An 18611-nucleotide genomic window follows, 5' to 3' on the forward strand; every position below is an offset into this window, starting at 1 on the left:
AGGTAACCTCTTTTGCTACATATTTTTAATGGTTTAAATGTATACTCTACATGTTTGACCACTTATGAACTATCATTTAGCCTACTATATGTTGTGTACGTGACTAATGTGCCCTACCATCACCAATAAATAAATTACTATTAGAGCACAAAACAAGAGAACAAATTTCTTCATTGATCTAGTCACTTAAATTTTGCTCTCAGAATGCACCAGATTTATGCATTTTCAATTTAAAATGTGCAAAATTTTCCTCCAGGGGGGCATGCCTCCGGACCCCCCTAGAGGGACTGATATCCACCCACCACAGTCTCACAAAATCCGTCAGTTATGCCACTGCTTGGAGTATGAGGTCCCTGCGGAACAAAAGTGGGCGTTCTGTATTTGTGGGTGTTCATAAATCATGCAATGAAAATGATCCCCTTCACCCGACCCCACCCCTAAACCCTACCAAGAGTCTGACGTCGGCAAATGAGGCAACACTCTCAAAAACACCCCTCTGTTTATGGCCTCGCCCGCTGTATGGTAACTCCTACTACTGTCCTGCAGAGACCTGCACTTGGCTGCGCGCGCATAGTAGTTGCAGAAAAATAGCGGAGGAGGAAAATGTGCAAAATCTACAGAATAAGAGAAAAATGTTTTGTTGTGTCTTTAAATGTCAGAATCGGAATGCAAAAAATATAGACTTCATTTTTATAAAACACCGTCGTTGAAAACGCCCTTTGAGGCTAAACGGAGACGTTTATGTTGCAAGTCACAGACTGGGCTGATGAAACCTGCAATGATTAATCTACTATTAAAGCATGAATTGATGTAAACAGTAAGTCTACATAATATTCACATATGCAGTTCATAAGGGACATACATACATATTTATTTCACAATTCTGACTTTTTTCTTGCATTTGCGTGTTTATATCTCTCAGTTCGGACTTTATAATTCGCAATTGTGAGTTTAATTCTGAGAGAAATAGACATAACGAGTATATCTCAAAATTATGTTTTTTCCTTCTAAGAAATGTGAGATATAAACTCGGATTTGCGAGGAAAAAAAGTCAGAATTGTGAGATATAAACTCGAAATTAACTTTTTACTGCTGAACTGTTATTTTCTGCAACCAGGTAGGCTCCGCCCACAAAACGTCATCGCTGTTTGCAATCACATAATGGGTCTATATATATATATATATATATATATATATATATATATATATATATATATATATAGTTGAGTTTAATATCTTTCATTACTCTTGTGAGACCAATGGATCAGTGACAATGACCAGACAAGAACAAAGCAAAGTTTCAAAAGATATAAATGATTTAATAAAAACCATTGCAGGCAAATACAAACATTCAGACATTAATTCCCTGGAGAAGTCAGCTCCTCAAAAACTGACGTGATTTCTCTCGATATCATGAAAAGGATGATGATGAAGCCAATTATAAAGATGAAACCAATAATGAGGGCAGCAATGTTTAGACGGCGAGCTGTAGTGCCGTAAGACCGTGCTGATGCGTAGTTTCCAAGCAATCTGTTGTCCCTGGCCTGACACAAATAAAAATAAAATATATAAGCTTGAGGTATTTGTGAAGCAGCAAAATGATTATATAATGAAATATATTTATTGCTTACCTTTATTGAGTTGTAAAATGCTCCAAACCCAAGGCAGCAAGGGTTACAGAAGTGAAGATTGAATGTGGAAAAAATTATATCATCATTCAGTGTTTGATCAGGCATGGACAGGATCACTGGCTGGGCATTGTAGACTTTGTCCTGCATCAGGATCCCGCCATTTGCTGGGTACGTCTGCATCGTCATGTCAATTCAAGAACAAGAAGTTGAAGCTGCTCTCTGAGGTCTGTAAGTGTTCACCTCTCTTTTATAGAGATCTCCAACTGGAATGTGTGCGTCATTTGCTATATTAATGAACACTGGGCGGAGTTGAAGTGAAGTTCTCCCGATTTTTTTTTTTTTTTTTTTTTTTTTTTGTGTGACGCTTTTATTTTTGATTGAACTATCTTTAGAAAAACTACTAAATGTTTTCGGCACGGACACACCAGGGCCGTATAACCACCATATACAATGAGGTGGAAAAGAGTTTGTGTGTGTGTTGTTAAGAGAAGTGCCTATGACTTTGAGAGGTTTGTGTAGCCTATTCCATGCGGTATGCCTTTTAATGTCTACTTCTTGTTTTTGAGGGAACACATTTCTCTCTGTAACAAAGTGGGTGGTGAGCAAAGGGGGTCTACGTTTTGGAGCAGCATCTAGGTTTGCATTGGGTATGTATTCTTTGGCTGGATATATCTTTCCCATTACATTTTCTGTTGCCTAAAGATTCTTTGTGGAGATAAATCCGGATGATACAAAGTCGTAGGACAAAATTGTGAAGATGCACTGCAGCCTTACTGTGTATTTTTAAGCGCTTGTTTTTGTTTGTTTGTTTGTTTTTTCCCACCAAAACATTCCAGTCTGCAGAAGTTCTTTGGGAAAATACAGTTATACTGTATATAGGCTATACAATGTTTTAAATAAAGAATTTAATATCTTGTAATAATTGTATCTGTCAGTAGTAGGCTACTTCCGTAGGATAAAATAAAAATGAATTTATATAAAAATTATAAAATCAATAATTTATATTTAGTTCACATGAATGAATTAACTTTGAAATGCCTAACAGTGTATTCAGCCCCGTGTAATGTGGGAAGTGGAAATCCTGTTCTTAGTTTCTATGCTATTTTAACACAACAAAAATCATTAATGTAGTCTCCATCCGAATAGAATAGAGTAGGCTAAATTGGTTGAACATAATAAAGATAAATTGTGACAGCATCCTGAAAGATATAATTTAAAAAAAATAACTTAACTTGCTTAGTGTATTAATGTGTGTTTAGGTTCATTTTTTGAGTGTTTAGCATGTCGGTGCATGTTGTGGGAGTGAACGTGTGTACTCTGATTCTTCTTTCTTTTTTTTTTTTTGCAGAAAGAAACAAGTAGTCTAGTACAATAAGGCAGTAGGCTACAGAATCTTAAGAAAATGCAATAGAACAGAACACAACAAAAAATAAAAGCAAAACGAGAGAGAGGAAGGAAAGAAAAAAGAAAGAGAGAAATAAATTACACATCAGGGTCTTCTAGTTTAAATTTTCTCAATAGACTACTCTGTTTCAGGGGTGCGTTTCCTGAAAGCGTCGTTACCCAAATATGGTTTCAATTTCCGTCGATAGCAGCATAGTTCAACGAGTCTGTGTTCCCGAAAACATAATTCCTACGAACATTCCCAAACTGGGGTGCGTTTCCCGAAAGCATCGTTAGCTGACTATGGTCTCAAGTTCCGTCGTTATCAGCGTAGTTTAACAAGTCGGTGTCTCCCGAAAACATAGTTCCAAAACGAGCATTCCCAAACTGCATCGCAAACTTGTGTGGTTGGAACTACAGCTCTCGACATGTGGTTAGAATCATAGTTTCTTTTTTGCATGACATGTGGACTTAATAAATCCTTATTTTGAGCAAAATAAGCAAGCTGACATTCAGTACAATCTATTTTATTTCAAATATAACAAAATTATTTTACCATGTTTATTTTGTTCAAGCTAAGGATTTATTAAGCCCAGGTGTCATGCAAACAAGAAATTATATGCTTGTAACCACAGGTCGAGAGCTATCGTTCCTTCCAAACACACAACTTTACGATGCTCTTTGGGAATGTTCCTTGTTTTCGGGAACACACACTCCTTGAACTATGCTGCTAACGACGGAACTTGCGACCATATTCGGCTAACGATGCTTACGGGAAACGCACCCCTGAATCAAAGCAGTCATGATCACACCCACAACATGCACCAACATGCACCGACATGCTAAACACGCACGCACTCAAAAAAGGAAGATAAACACGCACTAAAAAAATGAAGACAAGACAAAACGAGTTAACAATTCTTTGACAAAGATAATTCTTTGTTGTCACAGTTTATCTTTATCATGTTCAACCAATTAAGGCTACTTAATACATTCAGGTTGAGATTATACGAATGATTTTTGTTGCTTTAAATAGCATAGAAACTATAGGAACAGGATTTCCACTTCCCACTTTGCATGGGGCTGGATACACTGTTAAACATTTTATTATTTTAATATTTAATATTTTACAGTAGCTATAACCATATTTCAGATTTACATAACTACATGGTATTGTAATTATGTAATACAATGCAATGACTGTAAAAAAGGAATTGTATAACTTAAAATGTATTTCGCACTGATGGGAATTTTGCAGTTCTTAGGAACAACTCTAATAATAAAGGCTGTCTGCTTTAGGATATTTGATTCATTGTTTCCAGATTTTTTCCAGCTGTGGTGGCAGCTGTGACCTTGGACACCATGCCCCTTCCCCCTTCCCCCTTTCCCCCTGGTGGTTAAACCTCCCCACCCAAGAATCACTGGCACTCACACACAAAACAACCAACCATCTCTGTCAAAACAAATTTCGGAAGATATTTATTTGCAAAGATTTAAACTGCCACAGTAAGACAAGCCTATATTCCTAATCTATGGAAAAATAATAATAAATTGGGTTAGTGGACAATTCAGCAGCAAAAGTTATTCTAGAAAAATCATGAGTGCACAATAATTTTATAAAATATACATTTACTTGGGGAAAAAAAAAAAATTAGGGGAACAAATAAAAGTTAAAATGTTCCACATTGCTCTTTGTATTGTTATAAAATACACTGAAAAACAAGTATATATAGGTATATATAAAAATGAGGTATATAAAAGTATATATAAAATGAAAAGACATTTCTTTTAAATGAATAGTGCACCTTTTTAATGATTCAACAACATATTATAGATAGGACAGAACAAGTTATAATCTTTATATATAGCAAAAGTATTATAATATGTAAGGCTCCAATAGAGTGGTGCAGGTTTGACGTCACTTTGTAGGCCAATCGGCAGTTAGCGTCACACTGGTTCCCTTGACAAAAACCAATAGGATTTTCCCATAGGCTTTTATATTATTGCAAAAACAAGCTCCGTGCTCAACAAAAGTTTATGATACTTACACGTTTGGATCATCAAGATCATTTTCACAGATGAACACAACTTTTATGAATTTTGAAGCCTAAATGTACAACTTCAACGTCACCATCACTAAGCTTCTAAAAACTCTTTCAGTTTTTATCTAAAACACTTTCCCATAAAGTTTGAGTTAAAATAGTTTATAAGAGGACAATTGTAAGTATACAGAGGCTGTAAAAGTGGACTCAGCTTACTTGTTTGGCATGATGACGTTTAATCTTCCCGACTGCCTCTGTAGTCCGATTTAGCCAATTGTTAGCAACCACCTTTTTCAAGACACTTAACAGCTTCAAAAAGTCACAGGTAGGTTAATACTGATGTATTTTATGTCATAGAATAAAAGATGAAAGTGTCTTGAGCTTGTGTTTACCACAGACCTTATTTTAGCCATTTAAACAAAATCCCATTTAAAAAAACCCATTGACTTCTGCACGATGGAACCAGAAGTGCTAAAATGCTAACTCGTTGGCCTACAAATTGATGTCGTACCTGCACCACTTTATATTCATGGACGTCACTTCCGCTATGCTCGTCGCCATTTTTTGTGTCCGACGAACACAGCACATTCTAAATGAGACGATTTGAGAAAAAAAAAAATCGTTATTTGGAAAAAAACATATGTTATCGGTTGTGATTAGGGGTGTAACGATTCACTCGTTTTCTCGATGCATCGATTACAAATCCTGACGATGCATATGCATCGATCTTGAAACTTGTTTTTTGAATCGGTCGATAATCGATGTAAAATGCTAAGAATCGGATTAATCGCGATTCTATAGCGATTCCGTGGTTTAAAATATATAAACATTAAATTACTACATGCGCGAATTGATGGAGACGTTGTGCGCCGTAATTCGCCCTCACAGCTCTCCTTCACAGACATGCGCTGCACTCTTTACCGCCTTTCACTGGATTGCGCTCGCGCTCCGTCCGCAGCTCTCATCAACAGTTTTGCCACGTTTGAGCTCTCCTCAGGACGGCCACTGCTATTCATATGAGCAAATGACAGTCTTTAGTCCTGAGTCAAACCGCGGAAGCCATTGATTAAGCTGCCAAGTCATTGCGTGGTCACTATTGTTGAAATAAAATGCTTTCATTGCGTGGAAATGTCACCGTTGTTTTTAATGAGATAAAATACTGTAGTTTTACGGAAATGGGTCATACCATTGACATTACCTGCAGCAGTTTAAGTGAGTAGCATCTGCCTGCACAACCGGAGACTGCATTTTCAGGACCGCATTTCTAGGACCTTACATTTTAGTGACAACGCCACCTACCGAATTACAGGACCAGTGACCGCATGATTTTCGGAAGAGATGGACGACATTCAGAGTGTGAGTATCAAATGTAAATCAATTTTTATTTGTTTAACATTAAAAACAATTGTGATGCATTTAATTGCAAAGTGAAGTGATCGTGAGTTGCAAAATAGTCTTGAATGCACTTTATAGCCATCATATATTAGGTTCTAATGCTGTAAAACTAATTGTTAGCATATTCGTTTAACAAAACTGTAGCACGACTGGCAAGTGACTATGGTATGATTAATAATCCTAGGCAGTACAATAAACTGTAGCACTTCGTTGTAAAATCTTGTTAGTTACTCAATGTTTTTCCATTTTAAGCAAGTTAAAATAATCTTAATGTTTTAACTGTCACGTGCGTGCTCACTGTCAGCCTGCCCAGGTCAAAAAATACTACAGTAAATACTATAGTGTTTTTGAACCATACTACAGTAAATTGTAGTAACTTATACTGTATAAATAATAGTATTTACAACACTTTGTTAATGAATCCTTCAGCATACTGTAGTATACAGTGAACTGATAAACTGTAATAAATACTGTAGTATACTTTATTTTTTACTACAGTAAACTGTAGTGTATATTGTATATACCCTATAGTTGTAGAAAACTTAGTACAGTATTGGGTAAAATAATTTGATTATATTACTATAGTTGTTATGTTACCACAGCAACTATAGAATTACCACAACAAATTAATTCAAGTACTTTACTATAGTATGGGTAAAAAAAACTATAGTATTTACTATAAATTACTATAGTATTTTTTTACCTGGGCATGTTTACCCTACAATACATGTTATGAGCATGTCTCTTAATTTTGACATTGTTTTTGTAATGTTGATTGAGGCATTTGACAATTTTAATAGTCAGACATAACAGAGTGTACATAACCACGTGTTAGATTGTGTCACGTACTGTGTACTCTATAAGTGATTTCAGTGCAGGCACTATATGACAAAAGAATAATAAATAAATTGGTCAAGTACTAGGCTTAGGCCTAATTTATGTCTATTTATTTATATGAAATGAACTTAAAATGTTTTATTTGACCAATTGGACTCTCTCTTTTTCAAGAAACACATAACAATCCAAGAAGGAAGATCCTTTCCTGGACTATAGAGATGCACCACATGTTGCAAGGAGTTCCTCTGCCCGTTCTGCAGTTCTGCTTTGTTTCACCCAACAAAGTTGACCAAAGTGAAATCCCATTTGGAGAGCCATTTCAAATGCAGTTCTCTATGAAGGTAACATTTGCAAACATTCTTTTGGGAGATACAATGTTATGATTAATTCAATTTGACCTCAATTCCTAGATCTGTGTATATTTCAATGAACAATTTTCTTTTGATAGACCATCATTTATGGCCTGGCTGGGCTGCAGAATTTCTCTGTGGGATGTTGAGAAGGCCTTCTTCTCTGGTCTGGATTATCATCACATGTAAGAGTAGAAAATGTATTTTTTTTTTTTACACAGTGTCCAATGTATCATTTTTTAAGCATTAACAGTATTTATGTTAACCCAGCAGTGGTTATGTCCTCCATTTACTATTTTAGTGAAGTGGAAGAAAAGAGAAAAGAGGGGAGAGCATCCATTGGTAGGTAGTGCTGCTGCATACTTCACCATCTGTGCTTTAAATATTTAAAGGTCAGGAAAAGTCATGTCAATAACATGTTATTTCTATTCAGATTTCTTGCATCTCCCTCTATTATTTTTTATTTTTTTCTCAGTTCAGATGGGCTTTATTGACATGAAAGTTTCAAGAACCTTTGTTCCCACAGCATCAAAATATTTTTTTTTTCCAAATCTTTGAACAGTATGCAATAACAGTAATATGAACATTAATTGGTATGAAGATTGATATAATTATTTTTGTATCGTATATAATGTGTGTGCTCTGTGGTGACTAAGATCTTTTAAATATGACATAAATATAACATATTCAACTAAATGTTCCTTATTTCATTCACTTCTTTCTCTCTCTCTCTTTCTCTCTCTCTCAGGAGTCAGTGAGGACGTTGTCGCTGAAGTTCTTTCTGTGTGGTTCACGTCATGAACAAATTTGTTTTTGTGTGTTCAACTGTTGTAATATATTATTTTATAAAATATACACAATCTTAAATCTACCCCCAGAGTCATCCTTGTGTTTCCCCTCTGTACTTGGAAATGTGGTTCATGTAGTGACTGAAAAGCTATACCATGATTCCTTATTTTACTTGATGAGTTATTATATTATACTAGTTAGTCACAATAATTACTCAACATTCAGCTCATAGCAACCAGGTTTAATTGCAAGAATGAAAGTAGTATTTGGGTGTTATAAACCTTTAAAAACCTCTTAAACTCTTAAGTAGTTAGAATTGGGTGGAAATACTGCCTTGGTGGCACTTTTTTTTTTTCGGTCCTCCTAAACTAGGGTCCTTGAAACGCGGTCCTGGCACTGCGGTTCTCCGATTCGGTAGGTGGCGCTGTCACAAAAAAACGAGGGTCCTGGGAATGCGGTCCTGAAAGTGCTGCCTCCGGTATTGCAGACGGATAATATTGGTTTAAGTAACGTTAAAACCCCGCTTATTCAAGGGCGCGCATTTATTGTATGGACGGAGCAAACACATAGTGTAAGTGTCTAAATGTATACGCACAGTTCCAATGAATGATAAATGAAATTTAACTTAATGTTGTTAAACTGAATGTGCGAAGGAAACTGCTGAAATAACAACATTAACAATACTGAAATAAGAGCGCGCGGTTTATCTATCAATCAGATGCGCATTAAAGTTGTGTTCGTTCCTATAGCAACAGTAGAAATCCAGCGCGTTTTCTTTCCGAATCACTATAAGGAAAATGTTTCGTATAAAGAGAACAAAGATGGCTTTTATAGCTATTCCGTGAAGAAAAGTTAGTTTAGGATTAGTTGGGAAAGTTCATGATATTCTAAGGTAGTCTCTCCATGTAAGGATTAGTATACCTGGAACACTTTAATAAGGTTGTGTAGCCATTAACACTATCCTGCACTATAGTTAACATGAACTAACAATACTTTTAAAGCCTTTTAAAATTTTGGCTCATGTAAATTTCTACAAATGACAATTTTTAGGCTATTAAAATAAAGTTATGGAGCTTCATTAAGAACTAACCTGAACTTACATTAACAATGGACAAAAGGTTGTTTTTTGCCCTTACTCGCTGACCTCCTAAGGGGGGGCTGTGTAATTCGCACGCTGACTAAGACACATTGGGGAAAGCATTTCAATAACCCTAATGAATGCATATAAATGCAAAATCGAATTGAATTAATCGAATCGCATCGAATTTTAATGTGAATCGTCTCGAATCGAATTGTTATGAATTTGCAAAAATCGTTCTTGAATCGAATCGAACACCTGTGAATCGTGAATCGAATCGATTCGCTGTCTACCCAAAGATTCACAGCCCTAGTTGTGATCCTTATTTATTACCTCCAACTGTGTTTTGTCTCTTAAAATCTGCGATGCATCTGCCCCAACTTACTTTTCCGGACATTTCTACATTTTCTACAGCGCCCCTGAGAATAAGATGGATATATCTTGTACATAATCCATCGCCATACACCGGAGAATGTATTACCAAATATCCATTTTAACAATAAATAAATAAATAATAAAATAAAATACCTAAATGCAAACAAGTCATTAGACAAAATTACTTAAGCTACATAAAAAGAAACAAAATGCATGTGCCATGGATAAATAAAATGAAATAGCCTCCACATGGACAATAAGGAATTGATTCAATGATTCAAACCATATTGTTGATGAAAATAATACGAGAACAATACAAGTGCTAGTTATTAAAAATAATGCATCAATGTTTTTTAAAAAAATTACATTTTTTTCAAATTACAGTAATAGTAAACATCTTTATTATTACTGTTTGAAATAACATCATTGCTGTTTTAGCTGCATGTGCTGAAGAGAGCGCTTTGCTAGAAGGTTAATTAACTCAATGGAACACATCCTATATAAGATAATTAAGATATTTATACAAAATAACATAATATTACAACTAATATTTGCACAAAATCATGCACAGATGAACTTGAACTTGAAAAGGTATGTAGTCAGAATGTTGCTCCTGTTGTGGATGCATTCTTCACATAACAACATGCTGAAACATGTCAACTAAGCCCAAAGAATTCACTTTTTATTACAATAGTGTACAGTTATAATGTTATGTATATGACAGTCCCAGTAGTTATTTACGTTGTGCATTGCTGTTTGGCTCCCAGTGGTCCCTTCTGATTGAAGCCAACCATTTATTCAAACGATCTAACTCTTTTGGGATCGAACAAAGTCTACAGTCTTTGGATTGAATAAAATTGTAGTTCGGGGTTTCTCTGACTACTGTTGTTACAGCTAACAGCACAACATATCGCGGGCATATTGTAACCTTGTTGTGAACCTTCTGGGAGTTTCAACAGTTTTTTTTAGCTTTTTCTTTTAACGGTTTTAAATTTCAGTTACAGTGCATGTAAAGAACAATTCCTAGTCTTTTCTACTCCCGTGTTGTGATCTAACAGACATATGGTAGCAAGTAACATGAAACAGCGATAAACTCCAGCAAGATAAAGTCTTTTTATGCAAACCATTTAGATAAACAAGATCGTACCTCTGCACATGAAGTGCATAGTTGTGTCTTCAAAATGTCAAGCACAAGCACACATCAGCTTAAGCATCAATTTGCCTTCTTTTTAGGGTTTTTCTTTCTTTCTGTTAATCAAGAACAATGTGGCACATATGCGTTTTTACATTTTTAAATACAGAAACAATAATAGGCCTATTAAAAAAACACATCTAAGAACTTTTACTCTCAAAAATAAATGTAATTGGTAAAAAAAGTATTTGTATAGCAATCATAATTTGTCAGGTTGCATGTTAACACAGCAGTTTAAAATAAGAAAAAAAGCCACATTGTGAGTTTACTATTAGGCCTACGTCACTGAGTAATTTTTATGACCTCCATGTAAAGTAAACCCATGCATGAGTACAGCAATATCCCTCTCCAGAAATCACATTCTAAAAGGTAAAATTGTTCATGTTTTAATGTATAGTATTAATTGAAAGGGTTAAATGTAGCCTATTCTTTGAAGAAAAAGTAATTGTATCACTTCCCACATATGATCTCAGGTTTCCTCTGAGGTTAAAAATGTACTTGGCAATTGTAACAGAAAGACTCAGGAAACAGATGGTAAGTTCAGCAGCTTTATTACAGCACAAGTTAAAGAGCGTGAGCAGGTAAGTTCAGTTATAGCACACAGTATCTAATGGTCAGTAATGTTAACTAATGAACCTTATTGTAAAGTGTTACCAAAACAGTAATATTCTGTATTTTGCAGATTGGGAGATCGTGGACACTTTGTGGTGACAGTGACAGAGGGATATGAAACACACACCTCGAGTAAGGCAGGTAAGTACAAGGGTAAAGTTATTCCACAGATACTGGAGAACTGGAAGGAGTCTTAATTTAGAAGAACAGGAGATATCACTGAAGAACACTTGATAATACGCAGACGAAACACATGAGATCATTATAAAGAGTCTGTAGCTCTATATGAGACCAGACGCTGACTAAGTGTGAGGTTTGTGGTTAAACAGGGTGGCTGAGTGGTGATTAATCCATAACAGGTTTGGGAAATTGCTGAAGGAGTGCAGGTGAGTATAAGGAAGGATGATGGTAAGTGTGGTGCACGGCAGTGACTGTGACATCAATACTGATGGGAATTTTGCAGTTCTTAGAAACAACTCTAAAAATAAAGGCTGTCTGCTTTACTTACAATATGATAGCAGTTAGTGTGCTAAAAAAATGACAATTTATCACAAGAGTATTTTCAAATTTGTTTTATTACAATTATGCTGCAATCGATAATGTGTGTTCTTTATTTAAAACAAACCAGTGTGTGACAATGAGACTTTATTGCGTTTTTCTGAACATATTTATGTAAATGGTGACAGTGTCTAGATCATCTATAAAAAAAGTTTTACATGCAGACGCAAGAGGTAGTTTAGAATATTTTATGAGAAAAGTTGCTAAACATAATACTTACATTGAGTAATTTGATAAAACAGTTTAACATTAAGAGAAATCTATTAATGAGTCATTTATAACTTGGAGTGGAGTCAACAGTAATAACGGGCAGTGTTGCAGTTTAAAGTGTAATCCAAATGATAGCAAATATATAACAACATGATGACAAACAACAACAAAAATGAGAACATGACAAAGCACAATACTGCTTAACCAACTAAAAAGATTCCACATACTAATATGCTTTTAAGCACAAAATTATATTATTTTGAATATTATCATGGCAGCAATGATCCTCAATTGTACATTCAAGAACATAAAACTAAATAGAACACAAAAAGAAGGCAGAAATAAGAAGTGTAATGCAGGGTGAAAATTTTTGTTTCATTTTTTAACCCCATTTGCCATGCAAGCTTTTCATCTCTCTGTTTAGGTATTATATATTCAACCTCAAAGGGATAGTTCATAATAAAATGAAAATAAAGTCATTATTTACTCACCCTGGTGTTGTTTTAATGCAGTATGCCTTTCTTTATTTTTCAGACCACAAAAGGATAAATTTTTAAAAAATGTCCCACTACTTGTGTGCTTTTTCTGGACGAGTCGGAGTGAACTGTTATGAATAACTGTGAACTGTCTGTTAAAGTCTCACGAACACGTGCCGAGCACAGAAAAAGAACAGCCAAGGTCAGGATTTTTGTTAAATAATACATTAAATTTCTGTTTGTTTGTTTTTTACTAAACCACATCATATACCCCCAGAATACTCTGAAAATACGACACATGTAAAATTGGACCGTTCTATTATACTTTTGGGTGCTTTTTTTTTTTTTTTTTTAAAACCTTGATTCTGGTCAATATATTCACTGCCATTATATGTATGAGTGGGAGAGGGAAGTTCTTTAAAATTTCTTCTTTTGTGGTCCGGTAAAGAAAGAATGGCATACGGCATTGGAACATCATCAGGATGAGTAACTGATGACGTAATTTCATTTTAGCTTGAACTATCCCTTTAGGCATAATAACAATTGCTTTTTAAATAACTATTTATATCGTAAACTGCTACAAACCATTCTCATTTTGTCTTTGCCATCTCCTTACAAAAAAAAAAGAAAAGAAAAAAAAAGAAAAGAAAAAAGCATTCACATGCTTTTCAGATTGTGGAGAATTTTGAAATTTCATTTGCTTTCACTCCACTGCCTTAGAATGTCCTCTGCTGCTTGCAGGGTTGAGTCCTCCTATTAATGTTAACAAAAATATGAATTAAATAATATAAACAACATTTTAACAAGGTGAACTACAGATCACAATGGCAATCACTTTTCCTGCATTGATGTATGATTCACCTATATAAAGCAACCTATACTGCATCTGAAAATTATAAGGGCTGTCAAAGTTAACATGTTAACTTCGTTGGGGTATAACAAAAAAAGTGAAAACTAAAAAGACCTCACACAAAACATTGACATTCCAAATAATTAAGCAATTTTAAAATGTGTTTAAATTTCAAATAATTTCATGTTTCATGTTTCATGTTTTTGTGTGAGAAAATACCTTAACAAAGCAGAATCTGATGTATTTCTGGAATTCTTCTCTGTGTTCCGGGCTGTAGAATGCAGATACAGGGATAGTTGCGAGTCCCTATTCAGAAGTGAAGAGCTCGCATTATTAATTTAACAACATATTTTGCTATATAGATTGTTATAGATATTATAATTGTAAATACTCAGGTTTGTGATTACCTTCTCTTTTACGAGCCATTTCACAAATCTGTAGTCATAGGGTTCGTCTTTAGTACTAGGGTCGGTAAGGTCAATATCTTAAAGAAAAACATTTAAAATCAAAAAGCAAAATTAAGAACACTTTATTTTTGAATAGTCATGTCAAAAAATGAATTGCTATCACAGAGTGTAGCCTTGTTGTACTTAGATTTCTCATAATATGAGGATTCCCCTAATCATGGAAAACCAAAACATGGAAATCTCAGAACATTTTAAACTTTCCAGGCCTGGAAATATATAAAATATTTTAAATGATCTATAAAATTTAAATTATAGAAATGGATATACATAATCTATAATGGATATACTTTTATAATTATGGACATACTGTATATTTTCTAGTTTTCAGTCACTGCTACAATATGTATAAAATTATAATTTTATAGAAATAATCTATAATGATATATGCTTTTAATTATGGATATTGTGTATTTTCTAGTTTACAGTCAGTGATACAGTATTTTACTAGCTAGAAACTGCTTTTTGTGAATGCAAACCCTATAAAGCGATTACTGAATATCTTTATCCAATAACCACGAACGACTGGAAAAGACATGAAAAAAAAAGTGTGAGAACAATATTATTTGTTTATTATACTGTATTAACAATAAAATGAGAGAACGCTGCAATCAGTAATTGTTACTTACTGAGATTTGAGATATCTGCAATCATGAAGTATCCTCCCTGGGGCAGAATGGGTTTTAGGCCAACGCTCTTCAGACAATCTGCCAGCCTTAGTCGCTTTTCATGAAGACTGAGGGGTAACTGGTGGAAATAGCTGTCCTCTGTTCCGAATACATCATATTCCCTCTGAAAACCTACTGCTACAGCTTCCTTAAGAACAATAATTGACAATGTCAGCCGACTGAAAAAAAATAAATAAATTACACAAACTTTATCTTTAAAACACAGGAGCATTGTTTTACCTGGGCAGCTGTGGCACAGTGATACACTGAGTTCTGATGAACGGTTTTTAAGTGCTTCAGGATATGTCCTGATCCCATTGCCCAACCCACCTACATTAAAATAATAAAGTAATTTGATGACTGAAAATAGAGATAATCTAAAATAACCTACTGCAGAGGCACTTCCATCCAGTCAAAGACATTATGACAAACAGAGGCAAATATTATTGCAAAAAACAAACATTGTTGAATTTGAGCAGCTCACCTTCCACCCTGTGGCACTGAAAGTCTTGCCAGCACTCCCAATGGTGACAGTGCGTTCCCACATACCTGGCAGACTGGCTGTCAAAAAAAACCCATTCATTTACTTTATAAGTCCACAAAACTTATTTATTGCATTACTCGCACAGTTCTGCTCTTACCAATCTTTACATGTTTTGTTCCATCATATGTGAGCCACTCATACACCTCGTCGCTGATGCATATGACATCATGTTTAATGCATAAGTCAGCAATCACCTGAAGTTCCTCCTGCAGATAGACCTGCAAGAAACCACAGTTAGGGTTAGGCTGAACATAGGCATATGTATCTGTGGTAAAAATCTAACCCACTGACCTTAAAAGACATTTCTGCTCAATTTCAGTTCCAACTCTGTATGATTGGCATGTACATTTTTATATAAATTACACTACCATTTTGGGGTCAATAAGAAATTAATACTTTTATTCAGCAAGGACGCATTAAATTGATCAATAGTGATAATAAAGGCATTTATAATGTTAAAATAGATTTTTATTTCAAATAAATGGTTTTTTAAACATTCTATTCATCAAAAATCATGAAACGTATCATGGTATGTATCAAAATATTAAGCAGAACAACTGTTCTATTTCATCTGTCAACATGCCACGTACTGTGGTGTGTTGACCTTATTCACATAACCAGGGATACCTGCATAACTCCGACCTATTTAATCTCAGTCAACACGTTACAGTACCTTATTCACAGAACCTCCATTTTCAACACTGACAATAGTAAGAGATGTTCCTTGAGCACCAAATCAGCATATTATACAATGTTTTTTTCTAAGGCACATTTATAAAAGCTACTTAAATATCCTTATTGAACTATGGCCTACTCCTGGCTTAGTCTAAGCCTTCTCTGTGAAACCGGACCAATGTCTTATTTCTTTCTTTTGATTTTGGAATATGAAATACAAACCAGAGATTTCTTGACAGATTTCATGAAATTCACTTGTATACAACTATATTGGATAATGTATAAGAATGGGTAAAATTGTTTGTTGGTGACTGGCTCACCTTGCCAAGAGGGTTATTAGGAGTGTTAATGACAATGGCTTTGGTACGAGCACTAAATTTACTCGCCAACTCTTCAGGAGACAACACCCAGTCAGCACTGGATAGAGCAGGACCACAGCCTTCCCTCTGTCAATACACAGCAAGTATTAATCAAAAGAAACATTTTAATCTCAGATCAAGTTAACAGATCTTGTCACGTGATATATAAACATACCGGTTTAAGGGGCACATATATAGCTGTTCCTCCTGCCATCATTACCATTGGCTGATAACAGTCAAAGAATGGCTCCACAATAATCACCTGCTCATGAAAAGGAAAAAAAGGGCATTCTGATATCACATATTGAACATAAGGACAGTGAGTGACTTTTTCATTCTCTACTAACAATGTACCACAGACTACTACTGACAATCTAATTTTATGAACTTGAATATTGCCTTGATAATGATAACTTTACCTCATCACCCTCATCAATAAGAGCCTGGAAGGTGCAGAAAAGTGCTTGATATGCTCCAACAGAAACCAAGATATCCTCCATCGGATTTATTTCCCGGCCAACAATCCTACTGAAGAACTTGGCCAGGATCTTCACAAGATTTGGGTGGCCCTGTATGACCGCATGTGGTTAGATTCTTCAGCAAAGCTTTACTATTATACTCTTTATAGTATGCAGTGGTTGATCATTTAGTAGACAAACAAATCATTAACTGAAAGCTTAAAAGCACTTGTACTTCTAATATCTTACAAAAGCACGTGTGTACTGGTGCATGGAGAAACCTCCATTCAATGCTTTGCAGAAGGCTTCTTGAATGAAACTAGGAGGGGGAAAATCAGGGAACCCTTGACCCAGGTTTACAGCCTTATAATCGGCAGCCAGCTGAGTGAATTCCACCCTACCGATGACATACACAATATAAGAATAACATGCAGCTTTAAACATCAAAATTAATTTTCTTTACTTCAGTAAGTGTGATGCAGAATGGTAAGGTAGATCTATCATTATCGTAAGTTAGCTAATTTGCGCCATCTTGCGACTCAAAACTGTCATTGCGACTACCGACTATAAAAATGGAGGACAGTATTAATTTAATTTATTGTAAGCATAAAACCTTAAAATAAATACTAATTATATATATATATATATATATATATATAAAGTAAACTCAAAATAATTCTACAAGATAATAATAATAAAATAATTCAATATTTATGCCGTGTAATAAACCGAATGTACAGCACTAAATAGCTGGTCTACCCATTTTCACTTTCACAATGAAACTTAATTACCATATATTTTTGTCAATTCCTTCAATCCTTCTCGCGTGCAATTTACGAGACATTATTTCCTGCGTAATAAAGCAGAAAAGCATGTAATAAGACAAAACGTTTGCAAATTACGCCACTAAACCACAACATGATCAGAAATACCGATCGAGTGTGAAATGTGTAATACCTTATCATGAAAACCTGCAATTAGTAATTTGTTTGACAGCGAAGGTCCATTTACCGCCGCTCTTCTCCACATGCCAGTTTTTCCAAACAACTTTACTGTAGGTTTACTGCAGGTAAATCAGTAGTAACACATAGTAACAGATTAGAATCAGGCCACATCTCTAGCTACTGAACTGTCAACCTTTGAATGTCGTGCGGTCAATAATTCAGTGACATGACAGCAGTCTTGTCCTTAGGATTTAGATTCAAGCGACAAACGATAATGTCGTAAATGTTGATTTCATACCGTATTCTAAAAACTAATAATGCACAAAACTTTCTGTTTTGCACCAAACCTTGATTTACTTCCCCCAGCTGTTAAAGACGTCACACATTTGCTTCTCAAGCGTCTTCCTCACTCTCAGCCAATGAACCTGCGAGCATAGCTCCTCCTCCAAGCAGCAGACTTTACTTGTCTTTTGACTACTTCCGTTGTGGGCGTGGCCAGAGACTGCTAGCACTAACGCTTGACAATATATACTGTACACGTTGTAATTTGTAATTATCATTCTTATTGTACAATGTTAAACATAAAGAACTGACATTTTCTTTGTATATCATCTACGCTCTAGCTTGTTTCCTAATCTATCATTCTAATAAACCTTGCATGGTGGTACACCATGAATAGTGCTGGCTCTGTGACAATTTTCTTAAGTGCCTCTATTGTGAG

At 35.0% G+C, this 18611-nt stretch overlaps 2 protein-coding genes and 1 long non-coding RNA gene across 6 annotated transcripts; 1 reads left to right on the plus strand and 2 right to left on the minus strand.

The window, feature by feature from the left end:
* Positions 1-1298: 1298 nt before the first annotated feature.
* Positions 1299-1885, minus strand: ifitm1 (interferon induced transmembrane protein 1). Its single transcript, XM_051893715.1, has 2 exons — positions 1632-1885; positions 1299-1544 (listed from the first exon to the last, which is right to left on the minus strand). Exons 1-2 carry the CDS (start codon positions 1815-1817, stop codon positions 1359-1361), a joined length of 372 nt encoding a protein of 123 aa, XP_051749675.1. The 5' UTR covers positions 1818-1885; the 3' UTR covers positions 1299-1358.
* Positions 1886-2025: 140 nt separating this feature from the next.
* LOC127512637 (uncharacterized) lies at positions 2026-8509 on the plus strand. 2 transcript variants are annotated; one of them, XR_007930228.1, is made up of 5 exons: positions 2026-6412; positions 7460-7629; positions 7737-7823; positions 7940-7980; positions 8387-8509. It is a non-coding gene; the product is annotated as an uncharacterized LOC127512637 (long non-coding RNA). The 2 variants fall into 2 exon arrangements; XR_007930227.1 differs by having other exon boundaries at positions 2026-7629.
* A 3732-nt stretch (positions 8510-12241) lies between these two features.
* kyat1 (kynurenine aminotransferase 1) lies at positions 12242-18586 on the minus strand. 3 transcript variants are annotated; one of them, XM_051894317.1, is made up of 14 exons: positions 18238-18586; positions 17904-18009; positions 17738-17796; positions 17196-17343; positions 16908-17057; positions 16664-16750; positions 16450-16575; positions 15552-15672; positions 15395-15471; positions 15151-15240; positions 14872-15058; positions 14186-14262; positions 13998-14084; positions 12242-13681 (listed from the first exon to the last, which is right to left on the minus strand). In XM_051894317.1, exons 2-14 carry the CDS (start codon positions 17973-17975, stop codon positions 13622-13624), a joined length of 1341 nt encoding a protein of 446 aa, XP_051750277.1. In that variant the 5' UTR covers positions 17976-18009; positions 18238-18586; the 3' UTR covers positions 12242-13621. The 3 variants fall into 3 exon arrangements, with proteins under 3 accessions (XP_051750277.1, XP_051750276.1, XP_051750278.1); XM_051894316.1 differs by having other exon boundaries at positions 17904-18586; XM_051894318.1 differs by lacking the exons at positions 17738-17796; positions 17904-18009.
* Positions 18587-18611: the final 25 nt, after the last annotated feature.

Source organism: Ctenopharyngodon idella, chromosome 5 (assembly GCF_019924925.1).
Source record: "Ctenopharyngodon idella isolate HZGC_01 chromosome 5, HZGC01, whole genome shotgun sequence".
NCBI lineage: Eukaryota > Metazoa > Chordata > Actinopteri > Cypriniformes > Xenocyprididae > Ctenopharyngodon > Ctenopharyngodon idella.